Genomic DNA, 25,753 nt, shown 5'->3' with positions numbered 1-25,753 from the left:
CGGGCAAGATGGGCGCTTCTTTGATGCGTCTCCGCAAAGGGTTCAGAGACAAAGAGAGTCAACTGCACCCATGTGTGACTGAATCTGGGATCGACGCCGAGGACAAAGAAGATGAAGGTGGAAAGTGGTCTGACAGGCAAAGAGAAGACATTATTGAACTGCTGGCGCAGGCAGGACTGCGGGATTACCAGACGGTCAGTGCCCGGAATGGGCTGAGAGCACGAGGAACATGACCAGGTTCGATAAAGACGAGAAGATCATTCGTTCGTAAGCTGATTCTAAGAGGGCAGTTGTGTGGTCGGGATTGTCGAACGGTCGTGATTGGAAGGCTGAGGAGGTGCTGCATAGAAGAGGCAGTGAGACTCGAGGGCTCACCGGTCTGGTTGCCCAATAGAGCCATGATGGCGCTTGGGATGCAGGAAGGCTGTCAGTAAAGGTGCCAAGGTCAAGGCTGAGGTCGTGGCTTGGACTCGAACTCGACAGAAACAGCTGCAGTAGTCTGTCTGGGAGAAGCGATAGGAAGGTCAGTTGTGGGAAGAGAAGGGGCCGCTAAGAATAACTTGTTGAGAATCGTACGACGGCAGGAGACAACACCTGCAGCTGGGCGTAGAGTACCCGTGCATCGGAACATATCCAGAGCCAACTTGTCTATTCGGAATACTTCCCACAGAGTAGTGGACTCGCTTCCCCAGATCTACTCTCTGATCCCCACAGCTTATCAACAAGACTTTATCGATGGCAACAATTCCCCGCAGAAGTACGTCGGATCTCGGATGCGCTGGGGGTGCGGTCCGCCATCTGGTGAGCGGGCCGTACACTTTCTGGAGTGCAGCTACTCTAGCACAGTAGCACTATACTACTCTAGAGGTTCTCTCCAATATGAAGCTTCCGATATGAGGTCAACATCCAGGAACATCCTTCCTATCTCCCCACAAAATAACCGATCGGATGTCGGTGCCTAGATATATAACGCATTCTATACCACCACCTAGACCACCACAACACAACCACCACCCTCGTACCAATCCATTCCACTTTGTTCCAAAAAGAAGACACCATGCTCGGCAAAATCGCCCTAGAAGAAGCTTTTGCTCTCCCCCGCTTCGAGGAAAGGACCCGCTGGTGGGCATCTCTCTTTTCGACGGACCCAGAAACCCATGTCAAGGAAATCACAGACATCAACAAGATCCGCATTGCCCACGCAGACAAGCACGGCGTCGGTTACCAGATTCTCTCGTATACTGCGCCAGGTGTCCAGGACATCTGTGATCCTAAGGAGGCGCAGGCACTTGCTGTCGAGATCAATGATTTCCTTGCCGGCGAGATCAAGGGACATGAGGATAGACTAGGGGCTTTTGCGTATGCATTTCCTTCTCTTCTTTCACTATCTGAAACACGGAGCTGAAATATGTGGGTTTATAGAACACTCTCCATGCACAACCCCCAAGAAGCCGCAACCGAACTCCGCCGCTGCGTTGAACAATACGGCTTCCTCGGCGCCCTCGTAAACGACACCCAGCGCGCCGGTCCCGACGGAGACGAGATGATCTTCTACGACAATGCAGACTGGGACATCTTCTGGTCAACCCTCACAGACCTCGACGTCCCATTATACCTCCACCCCCGCAACCCAACAGGAACAATCTACGACAAACTCTGGGCAGACCGGAAATGGCTCGTCGGCCCACCCCTCTCCTTCGCACAGGGCGTCAGCCTCCACGCACTGGGAATGGTCACGAACGGCGTCTTCGACAGACACCCCAAGCTCCAGATTATCCTCGGCCATTTGGGCGAACATATCCCCTTTGACATGTGGCGGATCAACCACTGGTTCGAGGATCGCAAGAAGGCTCTTGGTCTTGCTGAGACGTGTAAGCGAACGATCAGGGAGTATTTTGCTGATAACTTCTGGATTACGACGAGCGGGCACTTTTCGACGAATACGTTGACGTTTTGTATGGGGGAGGTTGGGGCGGATCGGATTCTTTTCAGCATTGATTATCCGTTTGAGAACTTTGATGATGCGTGTTCGTGGTTTGATAATGCGGAATTGAACCTGGTTGATAAGAGGAAAATTGGACGAGATAATGCGAAGAGGTTGTTTAAGTTGAAGGGGTACAAGGATTCGGAGGCGTCGGTGGCCCATTAGGTAGGGCTTACGGATTAAAAAATTCAACTATCCGTGTGTATGTAATATGTGTAGCCTTTTGATTATCCCGACAATGCTATGCTATGTTATGTTATGTTATGCTGTAATGTCTATGCCTTTTCTGCCGTAAACGTTCATACTTCATACCATGCCACATATACATTCCGTTCCGTTCCATTATTTTTATCCTTCTCGTTTCAAAACCAGTTCGCACTCAATCAAGCCTGAACAGTCGACGCCTCACCCTCAGCACCGGACTCCTGCCTCGTAGAAGACCCCCACCGACTCCTCCTCTCCTCAGAACTATAATTCTCACCCCGAGCCCTCTGCACACGAACCGGCGCGCCCCAAGGCCCTTCCACACCATTCAACGCAGCCATAGCAGCCTGCGTCTCCTCAACAGTCTCAAAGTCAACAAAGAGGTAATAGTGGTCACCAGACTCGAAGCGCTTCGCCGGGTGCGGCGTAAAAAGCTTCGAGACATTGCTGACGTTGTAACCCTTGAAAAAGTCGGTAATTTTGGCGGTGATGTTGTCGGACTCTGTGAGGCGGGGGAGACTGCCGACGTACAGGCGTTTGGAGGGGTCTGCGTTTGTGTTGTTGTTGGGAGTTCCGTTACTGGCGGTCCCGTTTGTGGTGGTGTAGGAGGAGGACTTTGATGGGGTGGAGGGGGGTGCGTTGTCGTCTCGGCGCCAGCGGTCTGCGTTGAATGGAGAGCTTCTGGTTCCGGTCGCGGTGGTGCTCGTCCGTGGTGAGCTTGATGGTGAGCCGTCCATTGTGCGCTGTTGCTGTTGCTGTTGCTGCTGGCGCTCGCTGGCGCTCTTGACGATACCGGGCTTGATCTTTACGGGGCGGCCCGCCAGATCAGCGCCGTCGAGCTCGGCCATGGCGCGTTCGGCAGTCTCTTTGGTTTCAAGGTCGACGAAGCAGTAGGATGGGTTGCGGCCGGAGAAGGGGTCGATTGCGATGTCGATGCGGGAGCTGTCAGCCATAAATGTTAGTCTCTCGCCAATTGATTGAGAGTATTAGGAAGAACATACACCTCAAATCCACCCTTCTGGAACAACTCCTTGACATCCTCCATCTTCGCCGTATACGGCATGTTCCCGACATACAATCTTCTTCCCTCGGAAATAGCCTGGGGTACTTCCCTCTCGCGGTTCTGTCCCATACGTCCGAATCCAAGGCCGCTTCGTCGGGGTGACTCTCCGTTCTGAGTCTGGTCTTGCGTAGGGCGAGAAGGGCTCTCCTCGCTCTTCATCCGCCAATTGGGCGAGTTGAATGCGCGGCCGTTTGTCCGGACTCCGCCATTTTGGTAGGATGGCTTTTGGGGGGCTAAGCAGCGGGTGTATGATTAGTGCTGGAATTTATGGTTGCGATGCATGGCATGGTCAAAGGAGTAGTCCAAAGGAGGATTGTTGGTGCTTGTTTCCTACACACTTTGTTGCTGCGACTGCGATTGCGGTCTTTCGGGTGATTGAGACATTTTGGCGGTTGTGGATGGAACTAGAACAGAAGGAAAGTCTCTAGATGATTGTAAAATATCTTATCAGTACGAGTCTCAGAATAAAAGTGTCAATGACCAATCCCCCTGAATCAACGCGGGGGAGGGGAAGTGATGTGCAGACGGAGGTAGATATACAGAAACAAGAAGCCTCTCACATACGTCGATGACACTCAATTGCAAATATACCAACAAGTACAGTCAAACTCTATTCAGAAAAGACAGAGAACAGTTTCGATTCTCAAAATCTCGAACAAAAAAAGGCGTTATGCAGTCCGACCATCAACCGCCGTGCCAAAAAAATTTAGAATCTAGAATTACATGCTGCAAAAGGGACAAACATGACAAAGAGTGCAAACAGTGGAGCTGTCAGGCTCTGTTGGTGGCGACGATTGGACGGGTAAGCGAGCGCTAGAGCAGATATGGTTAGTGTCGACCGGAGAGATGTTGACTTTTCTCTTGAGGCGGACTTCGACCGTTGGAATCTCCCGACTTCAACTCCGAGGTCGATCTTGGCTTTGTCCATCGGGGAGGCGAACGTTGATCTCTCGCATTCGCTTGTTATTTTGTAAAAGGTATGGTTAAACTCACTACTTTGTTTTCTTTTCTGTTAGTCAAATGATGAAGCAAGATTTCACACAGACCTGTTCTGAGGATCTCTATGCGGATCAACAATTAGTACCAACTGCTGTCTGATTTGGCTTTCTTTCTCATTGCTCTTGTTCATCTTGTTGATGAACCATGCTGACTTTATCAAGATATATTCGTCCTTGTTCCAGAGTAGTTGCCGCGGGCATTTCGCTTAATCGCAAATATGTCGTTTGACATGCTATATAGTGAACCACTGAATATCAATGTCTTCTCACCTGAATCTTCATACCCCATTCTTCCTGGTAGACGCAGCCCTGGAAATGCTGAAGGCTATGCCCTAGTTCAAACTTCAACCAGGGGCCAGCGTCGTGGTCTTTTCCCCCTCTGTACCAATTGTGACACACCCTCGCCTCGAGTAACTTGTCCAGACTCCAGGTCATAACAACTACAAAATTCGCACTACTAAGACGTCTTTCTAGCTTTCCCGTCCACTGTTCCGCGATTTTAGAACATGCCGTACTCTCCGTAGCACTAGCAACAGCCTCAACCATCTCCAGCGCACATTGGGATTTAAGCGACTCGCGGTTATCTAGATCAACTGCAGCATGTATGGCTGGGAGAGGGCTGCCTTGCATCCATTAACAACACCTTCACACATGAACTTGGTTCCTGCAACGCAAAAGTCGGACCCATGAAACTACCTGTGGAGTTCAATTGCTCGATCAATCACAAAGAAAGTTGGCTTGTTGGCAATCTGAGAATGGGACCAACCAGTGGGTGGCTATGTCGAGACGGATCTTATGATCACGGCGATATAAATCCAGAAAGTCCATGTGTCTTCAGACGTAGCCATGTCTACTACGCCTGAGTACCCGGCAGCGACATGGCACTTGATAACTGTATGTAGAGCACTCAGTTCGGCGTGACTGGTGAATGAGTTTCTGTATAGTTCTAAATGGCACCTTGAAGTTCTTCCACGGATCTGCATTTGATCAACTCAGCCTTGCGCAGTGATTGTCCATATTGCATGAGATGGACATGGCTATCTATCGAACCAGGCATCACAATCTCGTTCTCGAGGTCGATGACAGCAGCATCTGCTGATATCTGGGCCGATTCGCTGGGGCCAGGGCGAACGATGGGATCTTCTCTGATGACGGTGCAAAAAACAAAAGCATCGTTTGCTCAGGCCGATGAAGGCGATTATCCTCGAACATTCTTGGAAGACGAATTAACATTCTAGTGGACAGACGTCTCTCATGGCGATAGTTAAAGGCTCGGCCAGATTCTCACGAAGCTTAGTGGCTAAACTCAACGTTGAATTCTCCATGTATCCGACACCTACCCTTGCTGGTCAAATGGTCATCTGCACAGATATATATTGCTTTTCTCATTTTTTGAGCTGCCTTATCTTGCTGCCGATGTCGCGTTTGGCAGGGATTATCAATATACAATCAGCCGGGCCGTCCCTGTCATTTCTTCAAGTGCTTGACCTTGAGAAGCCCCTGTAACAGCCGCATTCAACGTTGCAGACATTGCTGCTGGTGGCACGGCTGTGAGTCAAGCTAACCGGAGAAGAGGTATTTATGACACAGGTCCTGCCAGGGCAGACTGGAGTGAAAAGCTGTACCGGAAGTTTGAGACGATCAAAATTGATTATTGATACAATTGAGCCACCATGGTATGACTGGTCGGCATGATTGACAGAGCTGAAGGATGAAGGGGTCTCGCCGGTCAACTGGAAGATCTGGCCCGGCAATAGAACAAGTCAACCTGCTATTTACACAGACAATATCCAAGGGGTACCAGCGCCGCCTTCCTAATGTGATGCACTCCTCGCAGAACAGCCGCACGGGAGCTCCCTAAATAGCAGGCGGGGTGGTCACGAGCGATAATCGGCCCTGTTCAGATAAGACCGACTTCACCCGAGGGCGACGGTCATGCGGTATTTCCAAAGAGGAGATCCAATGATCAACACAATCTGGCAATTGCAGACTGGAAAAGGTGAATGCTTAAATTGTCCCCTGGTCCATGTCCTGAAGGTCTTGTATTCGCATATTTACAGCGTTCCTTCCCCCTTTCCAGCTTCAACCTAGCCTGAGTGCCCCGCGATCCTCCATGACTAAATGCTAGTAAATGACGTCTGCGCCACACCGACTTCCCAGATCTGCTGCTGTTGATCGTGTGATATTCTTCCTGGCAATTCGTTGGTGAAACTGAAAAAATTACTGAAAATCCGTTCTCGGAGAAATTCCACAAGGGACAATTCAGGCATTGAACTGCTCGAGCCTCGCGTTCTCCATTGCCCCTCCGCAGCTTTCCAACTCAGCCTGTCATTACTGCGCCGGTCGGGAGGTTCTGGCCGAGCTTCTGAACAACTTGGTCGCCCAGAATGTCGTCCACTAGGAGCAGCCATAAGACCTACTTTGCCAGTGTAAGTGCGCGCTATCTGTTATTAATTCCCCTGTGCCTTTTGGACTAGCTCTGCTGCCCTACTTCTCTTGCGGATTTGGCCCCTAGTATGACATGCTGTAGTCGCTGTTTGTGCTGCCGCCAATGCTGTGGAAGCATGTTGGGGCGCCACCACTGCACTCTCCTGTCTCCAGCGGATACAGTTTCCAACGCTGACTTGCTGTATAGTCAGATGACTCAAAGATATGTGTCGTCATGGTTGGCCTGCCGGCCAGAGGCAAGAGTCTGATCGCTGGAAAAGGTAGGCGTTTCTTGTCATGAACCAAGCTCAAGGCTGACCGGTTACAGCGATGCGGTATCTCGGGTGGGTTGGCATCCCCGCGCGAGTGTTCAACGTGGGTTCGTATCGCAGAAATGCGACACCTCAACCCAATGCCAACTTCTTTGATCCTCATAACTCAGAAGGAGAGAAGATGAGGCGCGCTGCGGCGGAAGCAGCAATGGCCGATATGGTTTCGTGGTTTGATTCCGGCAACGGTGTTGTCGCTATCCTGGACGCCACGAACTCGACGAAAAAGCGTCGTCGCTGGATTCACGATTCATGCCGCGAGGCTGGCATCGAGGCTTTGTTCGTCGAGTCAATATGCGACGACGAGGATCTTATCATGAACAACATTCTAGAGGTCAAGACCACGTCACCCGACTACAAGGGGCAGGACCCCGAAGTCGCTGCTCTGGATTTCCGCAACCGCATTCGCAACTACGAAAAGGTCTACGAGGGAATTGGTGACGACGAGAATGACTATACCTACGTCAAGCTGATCAATGTTGGCTCTACAGTCATCATCAATCAGATCAAGGACTACCTGTCAAGTCGTCTGGTCTACTACATCCAAAACCTCCACATTAAGCCACGATCTATCTGGCTTTCTCGAGTATGTTCCTCATAAATTTATGCACATTCATCGTCTAACTTGTTTTAGCATGGCGAATCCGAGTATAACTTGACAGGAAAAATCGGAGGCGACTCGAGCATATCTGAACGCGGGGAGGCGTACGCTCGCGCGCTACCTGGCCTTTTGAAGAAATCTGGAGTACCGCCCAACACGAAAATTGTGATTTGGACTTCCACGCTCAAGCGAACTATCCAAACCGCACGTCATCTGGCCGCCGAAACGGGATTTGAGAAGCTTGAGTGGAAAGCCCTCGATGAGCTTGACTCCGGAGTCTGCGATGGTCTTACATACGAGGATATTGCAGAAAAATACCCCGAAGACTTCGCCGCCCGTGATGATGACAAGTATAACTATCGTTACCGTGGCGGAGAATCGTATCGTGATGTCGTTACCCGCCTTGAGCCTATTATCATGGAGCTGGAGCGCAGTGAGAACGTCATTATCGTCACGCACCAAGCTGTCCTGCGCTGCATCTACTCCTACTTCCTCAACGTCCCTCAAGAGCAAAGCCCATGGATGGAGGTCCCGCTGCATACTTTGATAAAGCTCACTCCTCGCGCATACGGCACCGAAGAACAGCGTTACAAGGCCGATATCCCCGCGGTTTCCACATGGCGTGCCAAAGGGACGTCCGCCAAACACCAGGACTTCCCCACCGAGATTAAAGCCTAATATAACGATCTAAACACCCTTCAATTCTGGGGCTTTTCGAGCGTTTTGGCTTCATTCAGCTATTTTTCTGGAGGGCTGTGCCTTCTAATTCGTGTAATGCATGAGTTCTGTGCTTGCGGCAAGCGTTTTGCACTGCCACCGTTATACTTGTCTTCTGTCGCACCTGACGTTACGGAACATCTGAACCCGGTTCGGATTCTTCTCCTCTCCTTATCTCTTTATTTGACCTTTATATCATCGTTGGCATTATCATTAGAGCATTACCTCATGTCACGAAAAGAAGGCGTTCACTCTTTTTTTGCATGTTGCCTGTCTCTGGAGGAGTTTGATAGTTGGGCACGGAAATAGTCCTTTTAGTACATCGGAAAACTATGTAGATAGATAGACAATGGAACATAATCATTTGAGTGTTTAATGAGCTGTCTCTGAGTTGGCACGAGACATCATAGACACCTGAGGCTGTCACATGAGGCAGGCGGGAAGCTCCATCCTATGATGACCTCGTGCTTGGCACCGCGGTCGAAGAAGCTCCCCAGAACACCCCCGAACGCCGCCGCACCTTGACTAGCAGCGCCGGGAGCTGCACCCATTAAACACCTGCAAGATCTATCTCTATAAATGACATGACTCGGACCTCCCCCTCGAACCGTCAAAGGGCGCGACGACCAACCCAGCTCCGGCACCGGCTCCAGCTCCAGCTGCAGCTCGCCGTCCAACCACACCCACGATGCTCTCCGCATTCACAGCCCGGCCGCTCGTCGAGCTCAAACCGCGCGACAAGTCGCGGATCGAATCGGTCCTTGCGTACGGCGATCGAGTCCTCGTCGGATTGAATAATGGCAGCTTACGAATTTACCGAGTTAATGAGGTTGAGGGCGAGGAGGATACGGCATCGCGCCCTCCGACGGCCGCAGATTATGCGAATATAAATTGGAATGGGCATGATGCGAAGGAAGGAACGGCGAGTCGGAGTCGTCCACCTACGCAGAATGGGGATGCACATAATGGGTCAGCGGGGACAGGGACAAGGCCAGGGACAGCCACGGAGACGGTGACGAAGGTGAAACAGAAGCAGACGGATTTACTTCGGGAGATGGAGAAGTTCTCGCGGTATAAGATCGAGCAGCTGGCGCTGATTAAAGAAGCGAAGCTGCTGGTCTCTCTATCCGGCGGCTACATCTCCATCTACGATTTACAAACCTACGAACTCCAGGAACAACTTACGAAGACGAAAGGCGCCGTGACATTCGCCGTGACATCGAATATCGAAAATGACGCCGAGACGGGCGTCCCGTCGATTGTGTCGAGGCTTGCGGTGGCGGTCAAGAGAAAGATACTGCTTTGGTCGTGGCAGGATATGGAGCTCGATAATGACACCGCGGAGCTAACGCTCGTTAGCGGAATAAAGACGCTTACTTGGGTCTCTGGAACGAGGCTAGTTGCTGGATTGGGTTCGAGCTTTGTGCTTGTGGATATCGAGACGAAAACCGTTACGGATCTTGTTGGGCCTGGGAGTATCGGTGGCCTTGCTGGGCAGGAAACGGGTCGCCTTGCGGGTGTCGGCGTTGCGAGTATGAGTTATATCGGAATTGGTGGCTCTGCGCCAAAACCACTAGCCACAAGGCTAAGCGAAGGACATGTTTTGTTGGCGAAGGATATCAACACGCACTTCATTGATGTTGATGGGCACTCGTTGGGACGACGACAGATTCCGTGGAGTTCTGCACCGGCTGATATCGGGTACTCGTATCCGTTTCTATTGGCACTGCATGAGTCTTCGAAGGGGGCTCTGGAGGTCCGAAATCCAGAGACACTATCACTGTTGCAGTCTATTTCGTTACCGGCGGCAAGTACAATGCACATTGCGCAACCAACAATAAGCCTTGCGCATGCCGGTAAAGGATTCCTTGTCGCGAGTGACCGGATTATCTGGAGAATGGAGGCACTGGGTTACGACAGCCAAATAGAATCTCTTGTGGAGAAAGGGTATCTCGACGAGGCTATCAGTCTCGCTGGTATGCTCGAAGATGCACTTCTCAAAGACAAGGATGGCCGGATACGAGAGATAAAACTCGAAAAAGCAAAGGGCCTATTCAATCTGCGAAGGTACCTCGAGTCTATGGATTTGTTTACAGAGGTATCGGCGCCCCCAGAAACTGTCATCCGCCTATACCCTGGATTGATTGCGGGTGACCTCACGTCTATCAGCGAAGAAGAGAACTTGGAAGGAAGCACAACTGAAAGCCAAGGAAATGCCCGAGAAGATCAAGCTCAGATAGACGGATCTCAGTCAGAGGAGACAACACCTATCAAAACCCTAAACCACACCCCATCCGTAATGTCTTTCCTTCGACGCGATGAAGGCAGTGGAAGCGAATCAGGCAGCATTCGTGGGAAGCCAGCAGAAGAAGAACGTCCCGAGAAGCCCTTGACTGGCAAGGATCTCAAACTCGCAGTCCACAAGCTCCAGTCATACCTCGCAGACGCCCGAAGGATCTTCCAGCGATTCATGAACCCAGACGGCTCCCTCAAAGTCGACCCCCAAACATCCACCACACAAGACGAATACACCGACTCTGTGATGAAGCTCCTCGGCCTCTCCAAAGACGATGACGAAGACTATGACTTCGGCGAGATACTCCGCGAAAAGGCCAGGCTCGTCGACACGACCCTCTTCAGGGTATACATGTACGCCTCACCTTCCCTCATCGGCCCGCTCTTCCGCCTCGTCAACTTCTGCGACCCCGAAACTGTCATGGAGAAGCTTGAGGAAACAGGACGCCACAACGAACTAATTGACTTTCTGTACGGGAAGAAAATGCACCGTCAGGCCCTTGAACTTCTTCGCAAATTCGGGCAGGCTGAAACCGAGGAAGACACGGCGCCTGAACTCCACGGGCCAAAGCGGATGGTCGCATATCTCCAGCATCTACCGCCGAACCAAATTGATCTTATCCTTGAGTTCTCTGGGTGGCCTGTTCGCGAGGACCCAGATCTCGGCATGGAAATATTCCTTGCAGACACTGAGAACGCCGAAACACTACCGCGACAAAAAGTATTGGATTTTTTGCAAGGAATTGACGCCAATTTGGCGGTTCGATACCTAGAGCATGTCATAGAAGAGCTCAATGACTTGACTCCCGATCTGCACCAACGGCTTGTCGTTCTGTATCTGGATCGTCTGCAGAAGCACAAGGGGAGCAAGGAGGAGTTTGCGAGCGAGGACGATTACGTACAGTGGCGCGAGAAGTTCATTGACATGTTGAAATCGAGCGATCAGTATTCGCCGAGCAAGGTTTTGGGGAGATTGGATCGTGATGGTTTGTCTTTTCATCCCTGGGTATCCAGAACAATGACTGGTATACTAACTGTCTATAGATACAGAATTCTACGAGGCTCGCGCCATCCTATTCAGCAAGATGGGTCAACATAGACAGGCCCTGGAGATTTACGTATTCAAGCTAGAAGATTATGTCAAAGCAGAAGAGTATGTTGGATTCTTGATAGTGGGTAAAGCCATGCTAACAGCAGCAGATACTGCAATCACCTCCACAAAACAGAGGACACACCAGCGGCGAGCGGACCAGCGGCAGAGTACTCTGCGCTTGCACCGTCTGACGACGAACCCTCGATATACCTGACACTGCTTTCTCTATATCTCACCCCACCTCATGGATACAAGGCACAATATGGCCCGGCTCTTGATATTCTCGCCAGACACGGATCCCGACTGCCCGCCAATTCTGCGCTAGACCTGATCCCCGAGTCTCTTCCCGTGCATGAGCTCGAGTTTTACTTCAAAGGTCGCATGCGCGCGGCTAATACGATCTTGAACGAGAGTCGGATCACATCGAATCTGCTCAAGGTTCAAACGATCAAGACAAGAGCGCAGCTGCTGGTCGGTGAAGGGACGGATGGGCGATCGTCAAGGTCAAGACACGTCACCGTCATGGAAGAGAGAGTCTGCAGTGTCTGCCATAAGAGAATCGGCGGCAGTGTGATCAATGTTTATCCCGAGTAAGCCCCTATCTGGTCCATTTCCTTGTCTTGATTCGATGATCGCTAACCCTCCGCAGTAATACTGTTATACATCTAGGCTGTGCCAAGCGCATGTCGTCTTCATGATTTTCTTTTCGTTTTTCGGTAAATAGATTCGAGTTCATTTTGTGATATGTCGTTTGTTTGAGTCATTTGGTAGCGTGCTGCAATTTCATCGTCGTTGTTGCTTCCCAATTCTGATGGGCCTTGGAGTGCGTGGTGCGCTGTGGGACGGCGGATTTTCGTTCTTGATACCCGGGATAGTGGCAGCGAGATTATCCAAGGATCCAATATATTCAGCTTCCTATTGGTTTAAGCCGAAATTATCTTTCGCTTGAGGTCTGTATCTTGTAGCGGTCGCAGCTCAGGCGTCGTCTTCAACGACCTCCTCTCCGTAGTCTTCTTCCTCCTTGGCCTCCTTCTCGGAAAGTTTCTTCCCTTGAGCTTCAGCTGCCTTCTTATCCTCTTCCATCCGCTCGGTCAGGAACACGTTGATGTCGTTTTGGAGTTCGGGGACGAGTTTTCGCAGCTCGAAGAGATATGCCACTTTGACCTTGACATTGTCGTCGGAGGGGTTGGGGGCGGGAGCAGTGATGGTGTGCTCGAAGGTGCGGTTCAATTGAGGAGAGGTATAGGCGGCGGAGAGAGTGTTTGACGAGGTAGGGGACGCCATGGTGAAGACAGTTGAATGCCGTATTCGTAAAGCGAGGGAGGGGAGAAGAAGGAATTGATGGCGGGGCGGACTACCTTGACTAGCAGCGGGAGGCTCGACTAGACCGACTAGTACTCTCTTGGTTACGGTGCTCAAGCCTGAGTTGCGGAGCAGACGAGATCGACAACAATTAATGATCGACTTCGCTCTGGTCTTGGTCTCTCAGGCTGCTGCTTTCATGTTCAACTATCTCACTCCAAGCTCCAAATACACACTCATCACCAGCTGCACGGACAAATCAACATGCCAATGTCCGTGGAGTAAAGACGCCCGCACGCCCTGATTACATACACAGCCTCACTTCACCCGCAAACCACCACGAGCCCATTCACGGAAATGCTGCGCTCCCCCGTCACCGTCTCCCCAGAGCGTTCGACCTCTCGATCTCCGCTCCCCCCTCCTCTACCAGGCCCGCGGCACTCCCTCGACGGCATCGACGACTTCCACCGCAACCGTGATCGTGATCGTGATCGCCCAGGCTCCTCCGGAAGCGATGCCTCGTCAGTGATCTCAAATGCGACCGCCATCTCTGCCTTCCCGCCTCGAACCTCGACCTCCTCCCCTCGCTCCGCGCTCCGCACACCACCCTCCCTCAGCAATAACACGAATTCAAGGATAGAATCTGGGGCTTCTGCAGGGCGGCTCCCCGGCAACTTCTCCCCCATGCCGCACCATGACCCCTCGAGCCGCAAAGCGTCTGGTCGGGTCGCCCCGCTGGACCTACACAAGCGCTCGAGACACCATTCCCAGGGGTTCTTTGAGCCGTCGCTTCCCACAGCTTCATTGTCCGATGCGACGCTCTCGGCTTCGAGGATAGCGGCCCAGGCTGCGATGCAGAGCCAGCATTCGCCGGCGTCCCAGTTACCGGCTGGTTCGAGACGGACGGTGCACGGGCACGGCGGCGACGATGATGGGTCGATATCACCCCCTCCGCCCATTCCGGCGTCGATTTTGCCGGCCAGACCAGGGTCTGCTGGGCAGGCCTTTGCTGGTTCGACGGCTGGACATGGGGTGAATCAGGCTGCTGCGACGACGGCCGCGAACCATGTATTCCCGCGGATGCCGCCGCCGGGTATGGAAGCTGCGGTGTCCGAACGGGAGCACAAGAAGGGCGAGAAGTCGAAGATGAAGCTGTTTTCGAAGCCGAAGCATATCGGAATATCTCGGGATAAAGATGTCAAGGACAAGGGTTTGCCGTCGCCGAATAAACTCCCTGCTTTGACGAGAATAGTCAGTGCTTCGACGACGAGCCTGGCGGATACGTATCCATCGAATAACTCGTCCATGTACAGTCTGTCAAATGCGTCGGCGAGCACCGTTGTACCCGCTGATAAGTCGCCGTTGCCGGAGAAGGAGAAAGAGAAGGAGAAGGATAAAGCGCATAAACACCATCATTTCTTGTCAAGGCAGAAGCTAAAGCTGAAGGATCTGAAAGATAGAGACGATCATTTCAATCTACCGCTGTCTTCGGCCGCTAGTAACTCGCGACCGGCGGATCCTAATGCTCCTCAGTCATTATACTCTTTTACGCCAGCTTCACCGAGTGCTACTGCCACATCTTTCAGCAAGTCCGTTGGCGGATTAGATCTGCTACACGGTGGGCGAGCAAAGAAGAAGGAAGAGAAGGCGCTCGCAGAAGCTGAAACACCGGAATGGCTGGCGAACTCAACATTGGCGGCAGCTTCTGCTGGACTCGCAGGGCCGTCTTCACTTGGAAGTACTGGGGGTTTTCTTGCTGAGGCTGCTATGCGAGAGACACTACAAAGCTTTGGCCTTCATAACATGAGCCCTGAAGATGCATGGGACTTTCTGAAGGCAAAGATCCTGGTTATATTCGACGGCGAGGACGTACGAATTGCGATTGAAGACCTGAACAAGCTAGTCCTCATCCACATACAACGCTGCGTGCAGAGACGTACACCAACGGCCATTGTCGACGACCTCCGCGAGCTCCTAGAAGCAGGCTTCGCCACCCTAAACCACACCCTAAACGGCGTACCCGACGATAAATTGGTTCCCCATCTCGTCCAAACCTGGATGTCCGTCTTCGGCACCATCCTCCCCTTCCTCCAAGCCGTCTTCCTCCCCCTAGACCTCGAATTCAAAGGCTGCGGCTCGATAATGAACATGCGTGAAGCAAAAGACTTCTGGGCCATCGCTCTAGACGGCGAATACCCCGGCTGCGAGCTCGAAGTTCGCAACCTCGTCCTCATCGCTTTTCGCGACATGGTCATAATGAAACGCTACGATAGTCTGAAGGCAAACTTCTCCCGACTAAGCCTAGACAGTATCAAGCTCGGTAACTCCGCGCTGAGCGTCACGACCAAGTCCAGCAACAACAGCAACAGCAATACCAACAACGGCCGCCCTGCAACCTCTGCCTCTGCCGACGGCACAGGCTTCGGCAGCTACAGCTCCCAATCCTCGAATTACCTCAACGCATCAACAAGCCTCTCCTCCTCCGACTCCCCCGACGCAACCAACACCCGCAGCCGCGCAACAAGCAACACCTCCTCAAACCCCGACCAACTCATCTTCCAATCTTTCTCCTCGCCATCAATCAAACCAACAATAATCCACCGCGCCAACGCCAACGCTTCTAGCGCCGCTGACTCATCCCACGTTATTACAGAGACCGTAGGCCGCATGCTCCAGTGTGTCTCTGTCCTCGCTAGCGTTCAAACGCACGACGTCTACCAAGAACGCATCGAGACTCTATCCAAGGACCTCAAGCATAATTGGCTCGGTCGCGGAAGGACAGGCCGCGACAGAAGAGGGTTCGTAGGCACGAAGATAAGGCCTGTTATTGTGGCAAGGACGGAAAGCGATGAGAGTGGCGTTAGTAGGGGTGGGTTGAGCATGAGCGATTCGTTGGGGATGGCGAGGGAGATGAGTGTTTTATGATGACTTCATTGGGATGGTATATTTACTATATGTGTTGTTAAGCATGGTGTTCTGTTCTGTGTTCGTTTGGCTTGTCTTGTCTTGTCTTGTCTTGTCTGGTACAAGCAGTGGTGCTGGTGCTGGTGCTGGTTTTGCAGCTGCTATCATTCTTATAGGTTCTCTTGTTTGTTGTTCTTTTTGGGTTTTAGATTTGGAGTGTCTTTCTTTCTTTCTTCGATTGTCGGTGGTGTTATTTGTATCTAGCTAGGGTTATAGGTACTGTAGGGGGTAGGTGCAGAGGTAGGTGCAATGACGACCTGATCGATCTTCATTGATCTCCTGCTTGCTCGTTAACTAGATTGTAGAACTTCAAATCGTGGGTATCTCCTTGCGAAAGCCCTCGGCGCCAACCATATGCATCTCCGTAAATGACGTCCGGACACCATGCTTGGACTGATAAATCCCAATGTGTCAATAGATCAACCAAGGAAACCACCCAAGCCCAATGAGAACGAACAAACGAACGGTTCCTCCAAGTCCCTCTCCAGTTCCCCAAACAAAAGACTGCGAACGCATGACAAGCCAATCAATCAAAACCGCGTCAAAATAGTCCATCCCCAGGTATGCAAATCCAATGTCTTGACGACGGTAAAAACCTTCAGCTCTTTTCACGCCTCGTCATCGTCGTCACTTCTGTTTTTGGTAATTCCATTTCCATTAGTAGCAGCTACAGGAGCAGAATCAGCTGGCTTTGCCTTCAACTCCTTGAACTTCTTCTGCAACGTGAGAGCGGTATACTTCAATCCGCCATCGGCAATGATAGCGTCCGCGATACGAGTCCACTTCTCATTCTCGAATTTATCCTCGATTTCTTTCTTGAAGCGGAACAGGCGCGGTTCCTATCGTTACCAACAGAATCACGTTACTACGTCCTCGCGCAATATGAACACAGGTCGAGAAGGGGAAGAAAACCTACATCCGCCTCATCGATCACTGCGAAGTTACCTTTCATAGAGCTATACCGCATACGCAGCGTTGACTGGCCGACTTTGATTCCCGTAGTCTCAGAGAAGGTCTTATTGATCTCCGTCCAGCTTTTGCCGGCGTCGCGCAGGCTGAGTATTAGTCTGTCACCGGTGCCAGCGGCGGCGAAGGTCGTTGGGATGGGTGGGAGAGTGGCACGGGTAGGAGTTCCTCCATCTTCATTGTCGGCTTCGGTGGTGTCCTTTTTAGACCTCTTGCTTGGGGTGTTGGCAGCAGAGGCTGACTTGCGTTTGCTGGGAGTTGCTTTCTTGGTTGAAGCCGGTGGCTTGGAGGGGGTGGTGTTCTGTTATACGTTAACGCTTGCGAACAGTAATAGTGATCAAGTGTTCTAACGTACCTCATCCGCAATAGCATCATCCTCCGTATCGGCCTTGATGGAAGCCTGAAGCTGGCTGTCTTCGTCCATGTCGGTGTTCATCTCGTCGGTCGTGGGGGCTGCGGCTGTGTTGATCTTGTCCAGTTCCTGGCCTTTGGGGGAGTTCAGTGGGGTGAATCTTGCTGGCTGAGAGATGGAAGATGAGTTGGAGGTAAGGGAGTCTGGGCCCATGCCTGGTGGGTAAGAAGTAAAGGTAGGTGAGAGATGGGGGACTCAGACTGACTTGGTGAGAGTGTTGTCAGACGTTAGGTGCTCGAGCAGCAGATAGAGCAAAGGGAAAAGTTTAGCTTGGATGATTCTTTGGGATGATAGAAGAGGAATCGAGAAGAGGGTAGACAGAAGAAGGGTGAGAACTTATGTTGTGTTGCTGGTCGTCCAACTGCAGAGTGGAAGTGAAGAGCTTGAACTGAGGAAGTGACTGGGAGGCATTATCTGCTCACTTGCAGTAATTTCATACTTGTGACTCAAGGCAGCACCAAGAAAGAGTTAAATGTTCTATTGCTGCTCGCCAATGACCTTGTGGCTCTATGAAGCTGCTATTCTGAGGATATCATGTTGATGGCTCATAGCTCATGGGTCAGGCACACCACGGTGAGGCTAAAGTGAGTGCAGAGTTTCATGGTTAAGGTTTCCAGTGTATATCTAGGTACTTTTACAGTAGTCAAAAGCCGGGCTTCTAGAATAGATGGAAGGTTCTCTATGAGAATGATGCTTTCTGACTCCTCGGGTAGCGTTCTAGGTCTACTCGCAGGGAAATAGAGAAGACTGGTAAACCGTAGCGAGGAAGGTGCGATGGCGTGTTCGTAGTCTCTTCGTCTGAACAGGGTCGAGCTCCTTCCTCCGCTTACTGTCCGGAAACGTAGCATATAAGGTGCGATGCAGTCCCGTCAGGTTGATACGTAGGTTTGTCGGGAAAGGCCAAGGCATAATTGATGACAAGCGCAGAGGACTTCAGGCCTGACTATTCGATTGTTCCTCGTCATCACCCAACAAATTCTCAATTGACAAGCAGCGTATGATGGTAGCTGGCTCGCTTAGGGGCGTAGACTGCAGTGTAATTGCGACATAGTTCTATACTTCTGTCAGCAGTCTCTGCCGAGGCAGACAAGTGGCCAGAGCAAAGTTAAGAAGCCAATCGGCAGACCGTGGATGCTTGCTTGCTTCCTGTGCTTGCTCGTATGCAGTTGGTTGTTCGACAATGGGATTCTTGACTAAAAAAAGAAAGTGAAGCGGCATCCTTCGGCTTTGGCCCAATCCGCGGGTCGCGTATAATGTTATCGGTGGAGGTGCCCAGTTGTCATGCTGAACAGCTGAAGGTGTGTTCAGGCGCTGATCTCCAAACCAGATCGTCACCTGAACTTACCCACGGGCTGTCCATCGGCAGTTCCCAGATCCATGAAGATCGACATATGGTTGATGAACGAATAATATATTAAAGCCGTCTTCCTGTATCTTCTGGAATTGTTATCTCAGCTTGGGCATCTGAACACAAGTAGTTGTAACGTCATGTGAGACCGTAGTTCCATGCAATAGATGGTGGAAAAAGCAACTAGTTTGAGAAAAGTACCTGCACTAACCCAGAGCACCAACGTTTTGCATGCAACGAGCGACAAGTGGACAACGGGATTCGTCCGCTCCACCCCATTGAATTGAGCTGCATTCTCCCTGCAACGCTGCGATCAGCGATTCGTGTAACAGGGATCCAGATTTTCGGATGTTCTAGTCTCTGTTCCGACCATTCTTGTACGTAGTTTTGCTCTTATCGACCCATGTCCCTGAATCGTCTGGAGCGGGAGGCTTGCGGTTTAGCGCCTGGAGGCAACTAGCGATTGAGGCGCCGATGACTAGGATCAGCCATTGACCGTGCAACAAAGTAATGATAGTTAATGACTTTGTATTTCTGGCTGGAATGGATTTTGGATCCGACTGTAAATTGTAGAAAAGTCGCCGGGATTTCAGGCCAGGGTTCCTGGGAAGGAAAGCATGCTAGTGGATTCTGGATTAGGCTTTCACGCTTGATGCAGGTCAGCACTGATCAGTTGTCAATGAGGCGGGAAGATGCCCAAGTGTAGATTGATGTCTTGGTGTTTTGTACTCACTATAGATTCTTCTTACTTGGGAGAACCTGGGTTATAAGCAGGCTGTTATATGCAGATGTAAGAGAGAATAGATGAGAGCTCAGCTTACCATCTGGGCCGGCTTTGCGGAAAGACAGAGCTGGTAAGACGATATAAATGCGCCTCGCACAGGCGGAAGATCGACTGGATCAAATAAAAAAAAGAGCAAAAGAAAGGGCAGGCATCCATGCGTCGTGGGGCGAGCAGGAAGGAGGAAGAACTAGGGATCACATTACCATGAGCCAACAGCCAACAGCCAGCTTTCTCTTCACTTTCCGCTTCCACTCGTCAGCCTCAAGCAGGCAGCCGCCCACAGGCTCAGACTTCACCAAAGATAGGCTTCAATGCCCGCCTTCGGCTGATTTCTGCATTTTGATTGCCTCTCTAAACGCTCACTTGCTTCACCCAACCAGCGAGACTGGGGAGGGATCGCTGCTCTTGACCGCGGCAACTTGCCTTGTTTTCTTATAAAATTCTACTTAGACCTTCATATTCCTCTTCTTCCTTTTTTTTTTTTTTGAAAGCTTTGGCATCATTGTACGTTGCGATTTTAGTTCCTATCCCGGGCTTTCCCAAGCATTCGCTACAAAAATCCGGACTAACACACCGCCAGAACGCATTCATTCCTTCAGTTAGACCACGTATTGAAGCAAGGTGGAACAAGCTGGCAGATCGTGAGCTATTTGAGGTGCGTCACTTCCTTGGTCTTTTTTCGATCCTCTGTCGTGTTCGTCTTCCTTTGCCTTCTTGCTGTACTTGCCTGTGGGCTTTCACTTGCTTCCCGCTCCCCACACAGTCTTGTAACTTGCCTTTCAACTTTCTGCTTCAGTCCCCACGACTCAAGAACATAAGCACCTGTGACATCCACTGGTTCTGACTCCTTTGCTCCCATCTCAGATACCCTTCCGCAATCTTGTTTTCTAGAGCCTGAGGCGCAACAAGATCCGAGCGCCGCGAACCCGTTCCCAAGCTCAACTCCGCTCCCCGAAGCTCCACAGCGGGTCCCATCTCCAGCGCCCCAGCGCCCCGAAGCTATGGCCGATTCTCCCAATCCCACGACCTCCACGGCCGACCATGAAGCCGATCCAGCCGTCGATAATACTGCTGTCAAAACCGATGCCAAACCAGCAGTTACGGTATCAGAAAACACCAACAATAACGCTGCGTGTCAGAAACATCCTGCAAAAGAGCAAGGCCGCAGCTCTCGGAAGCGCGATGCAAAGAAATCCAAGAAATCCGGCAAGAGCTCGTCGATAGTCACACCCACCGACGACAGCGAATCCGATGAAAGCTCGTCTTCTGATGGTTCGAGCACCAGCAATTTGGACTCGGAAGAAGACGATGATTCCTCCTCAGACTCTTCCGAGCTAGAACTGGAACGGCGTCCACGACGCAGGGGGACGAAAGCCAAGGGCAAGAGAAACCTGAAGCGCAGTAAAAAGAAGAAGCACAGGTCTCGCTATGAGGATGAGTCAGATACCGGTTCTGATGCCGAGGACACCGAGCAGGATGATTTCTATGATGAGAAACAGCTCAGGAAACTAATCCGCAGACTCAAGCTGAAGCAGGCAGAGATGCTCGCTCCGGTCGAAGAGTCATCCGAAGACCAAGGATACGAGGATGGTGATGAGAATATTCTTAATATGTCGCTCTCACTGGCTAAGAAGGAGCTCAAATCGATACAAGGTGAAGGGAAGCGTGTTAAGTTGCTTGGAGGACGCGGCCTGGTCGATCCTCTGGGGAACCCCCAGAAGGGCTTCGCTCAAAGGAGCCTGCAGAAAAAGTTGAAGAAGAAGGCTGGCTCGAAAATGGCCTTCAAAAGAGTTGATCAGTGTGCGTATCGGCCCTCGTTTTTCATCAGCAAACACTCTAACTTCTTGAATAGTATGGGATAACACAATTCACAAGTTCAAACTTACCGAAACTGTCGATGACCCAGACGCAAATGAATGGGATCAGTATCTTTTTACCGTGCGCCGCAAGTTTGACTGGGAGGGCAAATATATCGAAACTGTCGTTGACCTCAAGAGCAAGCACCTCCGTGAAGCTCTCGGCAAAGTGATGGATGGCGTGAAAGGTGTCAGTCTGGTGCAAGAGACTGCTGTTGTAGATCCCAACATGCTTTTCTTATATCTTGAAGAAACCCGTGAACACATGAAGGCGCTCAAGAAGGAGGCCAAGGCTGAGAAGAAAAAGAAGGCGCGGAAGCTGGCAGCTCTCAAGGCGCATCACCTAAAGGTCCTCATCAAGTATCTGGACACAGACTACGCCGAGACGAAGAAGACGTTGTATCCCCTTCTCGAGGCAAATACAATAACCTTTGACCTTCTATGGGCGTTGTTCAAGCCAAATACAATAGCCTATGCACCCACGTACGGTAACCAAGATGAGCCCCGCGCTTTCAAGATTGAGTATGCCACCAAAGAGTCATCGTTTATGAAGGGTCAATGGTACAGCATCGAAGGTCGGTACCTTGAATATGACGGCAAAACATTCGGTATGGGGACAATGGCAGCCGAGGTCGAGGCCTTCAAGGGAGCTCGCAAAATCACAAGTCTGGGATGCTATCCGCTGAAGTACCATCGCGAGGCCGATGAAATTAAGACAAAGCTTATTGAACGTGGTAAGAAGTTTGTTGCCCTGAGGGGTATGAACTACCGATTTCACAAAGGCATGGCGTTTTTCAAGAAGAAGCGTACCGTCATCAAGGTCAACATTAATGGGCGAGTCATGATCGACCCAGCTATCCACCGGCGCATCAACCCCAACTACCCCATCAGCACAGTTCGTCCCAAGGATCCTGACCTCCTGGACGATTCAGATGAGGACAGCGAAGAGGGTTGCTGCTGTGAATCGGGGTCTGAATCCGAACATTCACATGGTGAACGCCGAGATTCGGATGCGCCTAAGATCAGATACAAGGTCGTCCGAAATAAGGATGGCCCGAACCGGCTGCAAGTCGTCGCAGTGGAGGTCGACGAGAATGGCAACGAAATCGAGAAAGAGGACATGGAGGAGGTCGCCGATGCTGCCGAACGAGACTTCACTGAAGAGGAGCTCCTCATCGCCAGCCCGGTCGTTCTAGGATTCGCTTTCAGCGAGAAACTCTGGCTCGAATTCAGCATTTCCGGAGTCAGCGATATCGAATGGAACGAAGATGCCTTCGACTCGCTAGTCCTCCCCGGCAACCAAAAGTCTATCGTCAAAGCCCTCGTCGAATCGCACACCTTCTGTGCAGCCCAAAATATTGACGATGTGATCCAGGGTAAAGGCAGAGGCCTCGTCGCCGTCCTCCACGGACCTCCGGGGACCGGAAAGACTCTCACAGCGGAAGGTATCGCAGAGCTCCTCAAACGCCCTCTGTACATGGTTAGTGCCGGCGAACTAGGCACAGACTCTCGCACACTCGAAGCAGAGCTGAACAAGATCCTGGACATCGCCCACTCCTGGGGTGCCGTGCTCCTCCTGGACGAAGCAGACATCTTCCTCGAGAAGCGCACAATCCAGGACATCCACCGCAATGCCCTCGTTAGCATTTTCCTCCGTCTGCTGGAGTACTTTCAGGGCATCCTCTTCCTGACGACTAACCGAGTCGAAACGTTCGACGACGCCTTCCAGTCCCGCATTCATGTCGCACTGCGCTACGGCGACCTCACAACGAAAGCTAAGCGTAGCGTGTGGAAGATGTTCCTAGAAAAGGTCCAGGCTATGGATGGCGTACAGGCTTCTAACTTTACGGATAAGGACTTTGATATGTTGTCTCGGCATAATCTCAATGGTCGACAGGTATGCTTTTTTCCCTTCTTCGTTCTATATTCATCGAGCAACTGGGAGTGCATTTTCTAACCTTCTGACCAGATCAAAAACTCCGTCCGCACGGCCCAGGCCCTCGCCGTCAATGAGAAGACTCCGTTGTCCATGGAACACATCAAACGCGTTCTTGACGTCGCTCAGACATTCGACCATGACCTCCGTGGCGGGACGGGTTACATGGATGCTATGCGGAGTTACACTTAATCTCCCCCATTCCATCCCAAGTTTCCATCGACAGCTTCTCGATTTTCTCGAAAAGAATTTGACCCCTCGATTACGTTTGGCCTGCCTACCTGTTACCAGGGTTCGGTAACCGGTAATCGACATGCATGACCACAGTGCCATTTCTGAATCGAGTCTTCTGGTCGATCACCGTTCATTCATTCACTTTCTTTACGCAAACACAAAGAGTCACGATTTATGGTTTACGGTTTACGCAGTTCCAATGGATAGTGCCAGTACTTGCCCGGCTTGATGATCTCGGGGTTTTGGTTTTCGTTTCGATTTTGGTTGAGGATTGGGTTGTTGATTGTTTATTCCGTTATTTCGTTTTTTTGGTCGTTTTTCGTTTTTATGGCTTAGGTTGCTAGATTCTCCCTCTCCCTTTCCTCTCTCCTTTAGGATAACTAGGTATAGCAATTTACGGTCTTTACTCTCTCACTCTCTACATTGGATGTTTTACGAAACAGGTTACGTAGAATCAGAAAGTCATCATGAATCGTAAGTACGAAGTAGATTGATATTTTTATAGGAAATACAGGTCATATCTTCCGTCACCATTCCCATTCAGAGAGTACACCATCAGCAGCGCGTTCCTCCAAGGTAGTACAGTCGATAGTAAAGATGAGGCGGGGTATGAGACAGGAAACTGTTATACAGGGAGGAACAGAACGCCGCTGCAGTTTTATGAATTAGCCAGGACAGGGCTAATAATTTAAGGGTTAGCCTTGACGAAGTCAACACCCTTCTGGATGTTCTTCTTGAGGTCGACGAGGCAGGCGTCGAGGAGCTTCTGCTCGTACTCGTTGACCTGGCCGACGGGGTGGATCTGCTCGACACCGTTGGGGCCGAGCTCGACCTTGGAGGCGAAGAAGTCAACGCCGGCATCCTTGTAGAGAGGAGAGTCGACGAAGGTGGGCTCGATGACACCCTTCTCGCCCTGGGCGGCGCGGAGGAGGGACTCGGCGAAGCGGGCACCGGCCATGGCCATGGAGAGGGTGGCGGAACCAGCACCGTCCTTGGCCTTGACCACCTCGTCACCACCGAATTGGATGCGGTTGACGAGCTCATCGCGGGTGGTGCCCTCAATACCAGCGTGGTTGGACTGGGAGAGGAGGGGGACGATGGTCACACCGGAGTGGCCACCGACGACGGGAACGGCCTCCTTGGAGGGGTCGGTCTTCTGGACCTGGGAGATGAAGCGGGAGGCACGGACGACATCGAGGGTGGTGACACCGAAGAGACGCTTGGGGTTATAGACACCAGCGGCCTTGAAGACCTCGGAGACAATGGGGACGGTGGAGTTGACCTAGAACAATTAGCTTGGATTGCGCGATGTCTGAGGATTCAGTACATACGGGGTTGGAGATGACGAGGATGTTAGCCTCGGGGGAAGCCTTAGCGGCGGCCTTAGCAAGGTCACGGACGATGGAGGCGTTGGTGTTGAAGAGGTCTATGATGAGTCAATTCCCATTCTTGTATGTTGCTGGTCGTTTGAAATGTTATTCATACCGTCACGGGTCATGCCGGGCTTACGGGGAACACCGGCAGGGATGAGGACGATCTCGGAACCCTTGAGAGCATCGGCGAGACCGGACTCGGAGGGCTGGTAACCAGTGACGGTGCTGTTGGTGTTGATGTGGCTGAGATCAGCAGCGACACCTATATGATTTTCAATTAGCCCAGTCCTTCAAAGGAATCAGTTGAAGAGCTGTGTGACGAACCAGGTCCGCCGCGGATGTCGTAGAGAGCAAGCTCGGAAACACGGGGGTTGAGCTTGAGGAGAAGGGACAGAGGCTGTCCGATACCACCAGCGGCACCGAGAACAGCAACCTTGGAGGCCTAGATATTGCGCAGGATAATTAGCAAGCTGTTTGCAACGGTGTCTTTGAGAAGTATAAAATCGCGAAGGACCGAGCTGCGACCGAGAGCACGTACCTGGCTAGCAGAGGCGGAGAAGGCCCGCTTCTGGAGGAAGCCGAAGGATTGACGAGCAGCGAACATGGTATCTGAGGGCTAAAAGCAGGAATTGATAGATCAGAAGAAGATAAAGAGGTGGGGGAAGACAGACGCGATGAAGAGAGAAAAGAAGAGGAAGAAAGGAAGCGGTTGAGATGAGGTTGCTTGCGGGTGGCCGGTGAGCGGCCCCAACTTTTTCGGTTAAATCGGTCCCGGTTCCCGCTCCCAGCTCACATGGCAACGCCTGTCCATTTGTCCAAACATTACGTGCGCGGCGTTATTTCGGAGCTCTAGTCTATGCTGTGTGT

At 51.5% G+C, this 25,753-nt stretch overlaps 12 protein-coding genes across 12 annotated transcripts; 7 read left to right on the top strand and 5 right to left on the bottom strand.

The window, feature by feature from the left end:
• Positions 1-1,057: 1,057 nt before the first annotated feature.
• Positions 1,058-2,149, top strand: BDV14DRAFT_192777 (amidohydrolase family protein; the record flags this gene model as incomplete). The annotated part of the gene is made up of 2 exons (XM_073771671.1): positions 1,058-1,359; positions 1,423-2,149. 2 exons carry the CDS (start codon positions 1,058-1,060, stop codon positions 2,147-2,149), a joined length of 1,029 nt encoding a protein of 342 aa, XP_073623665.1.
• A 14-nt stretch (positions 2,150-2,163) lies between these two features.
• On the bottom strand, positions 2,164-3,921 carry BDV14DRAFT_182016 (RNA-binding protein). The gene is made up of 4 exons (XM_073770157.1): positions 3,816-3,921; positions 3,590-3,675; positions 3,190-3,484; positions 2,164-3,130 (listed from the first exon to the last, which is right to left on the bottom strand). Exons 2-4 carry the CDS (start codon positions 3,633-3,635, stop codon positions 2,368-2,370), a joined length of 1,104 nt encoding a protein of 367 aa, XP_073623664.1. The 5' UTR covers positions 3,636-3,675; positions 3,816-3,921; the 3' UTR covers positions 2,164-2,367.
• Positions 3,922-6,215: 2,294 nt separating this feature from the next.
• BDV14DRAFT_182007 (bifunctional nucleoside/nucleotide kinase/histidine phosphatase family protein) lies at positions 6,216-8,692 on the top strand. The gene is made up of 4 exons (XM_073770156.1): positions 6,216-6,678; positions 6,885-6,957; positions 7,005-7,591; positions 7,640-8,692. Exons 1-4 carry the CDS (start codon positions 6,637-6,639, stop codon positions 8,282-8,284), a joined length of 1,347 nt encoding a protein of 448 aa, XP_073623662.1. The 5' UTR covers positions 6,216-6,636; the 3' UTR covers positions 8,285-8,692.
• On the top strand, positions 8,264-8,680 carry BDV14DRAFT_138308 (uncharacterized protein). The gene has a single exon (XM_073766279.1). It carries the CDS (start codon positions 8,381-8,383, stop codon positions 8,630-8,632), a length of 252 nt encoding a protein of 83 aa, XP_073623663.1. The 5' UTR covers positions 8,264-8,380; the 3' UTR covers positions 8,633-8,680.
• Positions 8,693-8,825: 133 nt separating the features above from the next.
• On the top strand, positions 8,826-13,038 carry BDV14DRAFT_182002 (putative vacuolar morphogenesis protein AvaB). The gene is made up of 3 exons (XM_073770155.1): positions 8,826-11,604; positions 11,663-11,771; positions 11,819-13,038. Exons 1-3 carry the CDS (start codon positions 9,012-9,014, stop codon positions 12,303-12,305), a joined length of 3,189 nt encoding a protein of 1,062 aa, XP_073623661.1. The 5' UTR covers positions 8,826-9,011; the 3' UTR covers positions 12,306-13,038.
• BDV14DRAFT_138267 (uncharacterized protein) lies at positions 12,497-13,038 on the bottom strand. The gene has a single exon (XM_073766278.1). It carries the CDS (start codon positions 12,993-12,995, stop codon positions 12,687-12,689), a length of 309 nt encoding a protein of 102 aa, XP_073623660.1. The 5' UTR covers positions 12,996-13,038; the 3' UTR covers positions 12,497-12,686.
• Positions 13,039-13,169: 131 nt separating this feature from the next.
• BDV14DRAFT_182001 (uncharacterized protein) lies at positions 13,170-14,454 on the bottom strand. The gene has a single exon (XM_073770154.1). The coding sequence runs from the start codon at positions 13,970-13,972 to the stop codon at positions 13,337-13,339; it is 636 nt and encodes a 211-aa protein (XP_073623659.1). The 5' UTR covers positions 13,973-14,454; the 3' UTR covers positions 13,170-13,336.
• Positions 14,455-14,805: 351 nt separating this feature from the next.
• On the top strand, positions 14,806-16,347 carry BDV14DRAFT_182000 (uncharacterized protein). Its single transcript, XM_073770153.1, has one exon. The coding sequence runs from the start codon at positions 14,817-14,819 to the stop codon at positions 15,936-15,938; it is 1,122 nt and encodes a 373-aa protein (XP_073623658.1). The 5' UTR covers positions 14,806-14,816; the 3' UTR covers positions 15,939-16,347.
• A 238-nt stretch (positions 16,348-16,585) lies between these two features.
• On the bottom strand, positions 16,586-17,508 carry BDV14DRAFT_204439 (uncharacterized protein; the record flags this gene model as incomplete). The annotated part of the gene is made up of 3 exons (XM_073774524.1): positions 16,586-16,816; positions 16,894-17,244; positions 17,299-17,508. The coding sequence occupies 3 exons, from the start codon at positions 17,506-17,508 to the stop codon at positions 16,586-16,588; spliced, it is 792 nt and encodes a 263-aa protein (XP_073623657.1).
• A 2,139-nt stretch (positions 17,509-19,647) lies between these two features.
• Positions 19,648-19,952, top strand: BDV14DRAFT_181996 (uncharacterized protein). Its single transcript, XM_073770152.1, has one exon. It carries the CDS (start codon positions 19,692-19,694, stop codon positions 19,923-19,925), a length of 234 nt encoding a protein of 77 aa, XP_073623656.1. The 5' UTR covers positions 19,648-19,691; the 3' UTR covers positions 19,926-19,952.
• A 31-nt stretch (positions 19,953-19,983) lies between these two features.
• On the top strand, positions 19,984-23,926 carry BDV14DRAFT_181995 (ATP-binding protein). Its single transcript, XM_073770151.1, has 4 exons — positions 19,984-20,142; positions 20,352-21,287; positions 21,340-23,240; positions 23,313-23,926. The coding sequence occupies exons 2-4, from the start codon at positions 20,489-20,491 to the stop codon at positions 23,469-23,471; spliced, it is 2,859 nt and encodes a 952-aa protein (XP_073623655.1). The 5' UTR covers positions 19,984-20,142; positions 20,352-20,488; the 3' UTR covers positions 23,472-23,926.
• Positions 23,927-23,985: 59 nt separating this feature from the next.
• Positions 23,986-25,655, bottom strand: BDV14DRAFT_181993 (malate dehydrogenase). The gene is made up of 5 exons (XM_073770150.1): positions 25,425-25,655; positions 25,211-25,328; positions 24,999-25,148; positions 24,845-24,939; positions 23,986-24,795 (listed from the first exon to the last, which is right to left on the bottom strand). The coding sequence occupies exons 1-5, from the start codon at positions 25,488-25,490 to the stop codon at positions 24,202-24,204; spliced, it is 1,023 nt and encodes a 340-aa protein (XP_073623654.1). The 5' UTR covers positions 25,491-25,655; the 3' UTR covers positions 23,986-24,201.
• Positions 25,656-25,753: the final 98 nt, after the last annotated feature.

Source organism: Aspergillus stella-maris (genome assembly GCF_047715825.1).
Source record: "Aspergillus stella-maris strain CBS 113639 unplaced genomic scaffold BDV14scaffold_75, whole genome shotgun sequence".
Classification (NCBI taxonomy): domain Eukaryota; kingdom Fungi; phylum Ascomycota; class Eurotiomycetes; order Eurotiales; family Aspergillaceae; genus Aspergillus; species Aspergillus stella-maris.
This window is presented reverse-complemented; position numbering and strand designations above follow the sequence as displayed.

Coding starts and splice junctions, on each gene's coding strand:
- BDV14DRAFT_182016 (XM_073770157.1), bottom strand. CDS start 3,635: ATGTCTCAATCACCCGAAAGACCGCAATCGCAGTCGCAGCAACAAA. Junction 3,485..3,589: donor ATCGCAGTCGCAGCAACAAA/GTGTGTAGGAAA, acceptor CCCGCTGCTTAG/CCCCCCAAAAGCCATCCTAC. Junction 3,131..3,189: donor CAGAAGGGTGGATTTGAGGT/GTATGTTCTTCC, acceptor TATGGCTGACAG/CTCCCGCATCGACATCGCAA.
- BDV14DRAFT_182007 (XM_073770156.1), top strand. CDS start 6,637: ATGTCGTCCACTAGGAGCAGCCATAAGACCTACTTTGCCAGT. Junction 6,679..6,884: donor ATAAGACCTACTTTGCCAGT/GTAAGTGCGCGC, acceptor CTTGCTGTATAG/TCAGATGACTCAAAGATATG. Junction 6,958..7,004: donor GAGTCTGATCGCTGGAAAAG/GTAGGCGTTTCT, acceptor GACCGGTTACAG/CGATGCGGTATCTCGGGTGG.
- BDV14DRAFT_138308 (XM_073766279.1), top strand. CDS start 8,381: ATGCATGAGTTCTGTGCTTGCGGCAAGCGTTTTGCACTGCCACCGTTA.
- BDV14DRAFT_182002 (XM_073770155.1), top strand. CDS start 9,012: ATGCTCTCCGCATTCACAGCCCGGCCGCTCGTCGAGCTCAAACCGCGC. Junction 11,605..11,662: donor GGGGAGATTGGATCGTGATG/GTTTGTCTTTTC, acceptor AACTGTCTATAG/ATACAGAATTCTACGAGGCT. Junction 11,772..11,818: donor GATTATGTCAAAGCAGAAGA/GTATGTTGGATT, acceptor TAACAGCAGCAG/ATACTGCAATCACCTCCACA.
- BDV14DRAFT_138267 (XM_073766278.1), bottom strand. CDS start 12,995: ATGGCGTCCCCTACCTCGTCAAACACTCTCTCCGCCGCCTATACCTCT.
- BDV14DRAFT_182001 (XM_073770154.1), bottom strand. CDS start 13,972: ATGGGCGGAGGGGGTGATATCGACCCATCATCGTCGCCGCCGTGCCCG.
- BDV14DRAFT_182000 (XM_073770153.1), top strand. CDS start 14,817: ATGAGCCCTGAAGATGCATGGGACTTTCTGAAGGCAAAGATCCTGGTT.
- BDV14DRAFT_181996 (XM_073770152.1), top strand. CDS start 19,692: ATGAGCCAACAGCCAACAGCCAGCTTTCTCTTCACTTTCCGCTTCCAC.
- BDV14DRAFT_181995 (XM_073770151.1), top strand. CDS start 20,489: ATGGCCGATTCTCCCAATCCCACGACCTCCACGGCCGACCATGAAGCC. Junction 21,288..21,339: donor CTTCAAAAGAGTTGATCAGT/GTGCGTATCGGC, acceptor CTTCTTGAATAG/TATGGGATAACACAATTCAC. Junction 23,241..23,312: donor ATAATCTCAATGGTCGACAG/GTATGCTTTTTT, acceptor CCTTCTGACCAG/ATCAAAAACTCCGTCCGCAC.
- BDV14DRAFT_181993 (XM_073770150.1), bottom strand. CDS start 25,490: ATGTTCGCTGCTCGTCAATCCTTCGGCTTCCTCCAGAAGCGGGCCTTC. Junction 25,149..25,210: donor CGACATCCGCGGCGGACCTG/GTTCGTCACACA, acceptor AAAATCATATAG/GTGTCGCTGCTGATCTCAGC. Junction 24,940..24,998: donor GCCCGGCATGACCCGTGACG/GTATGAATAACA, acceptor GACTCATCATAG/ACCTCTTCAACACCAACGCC.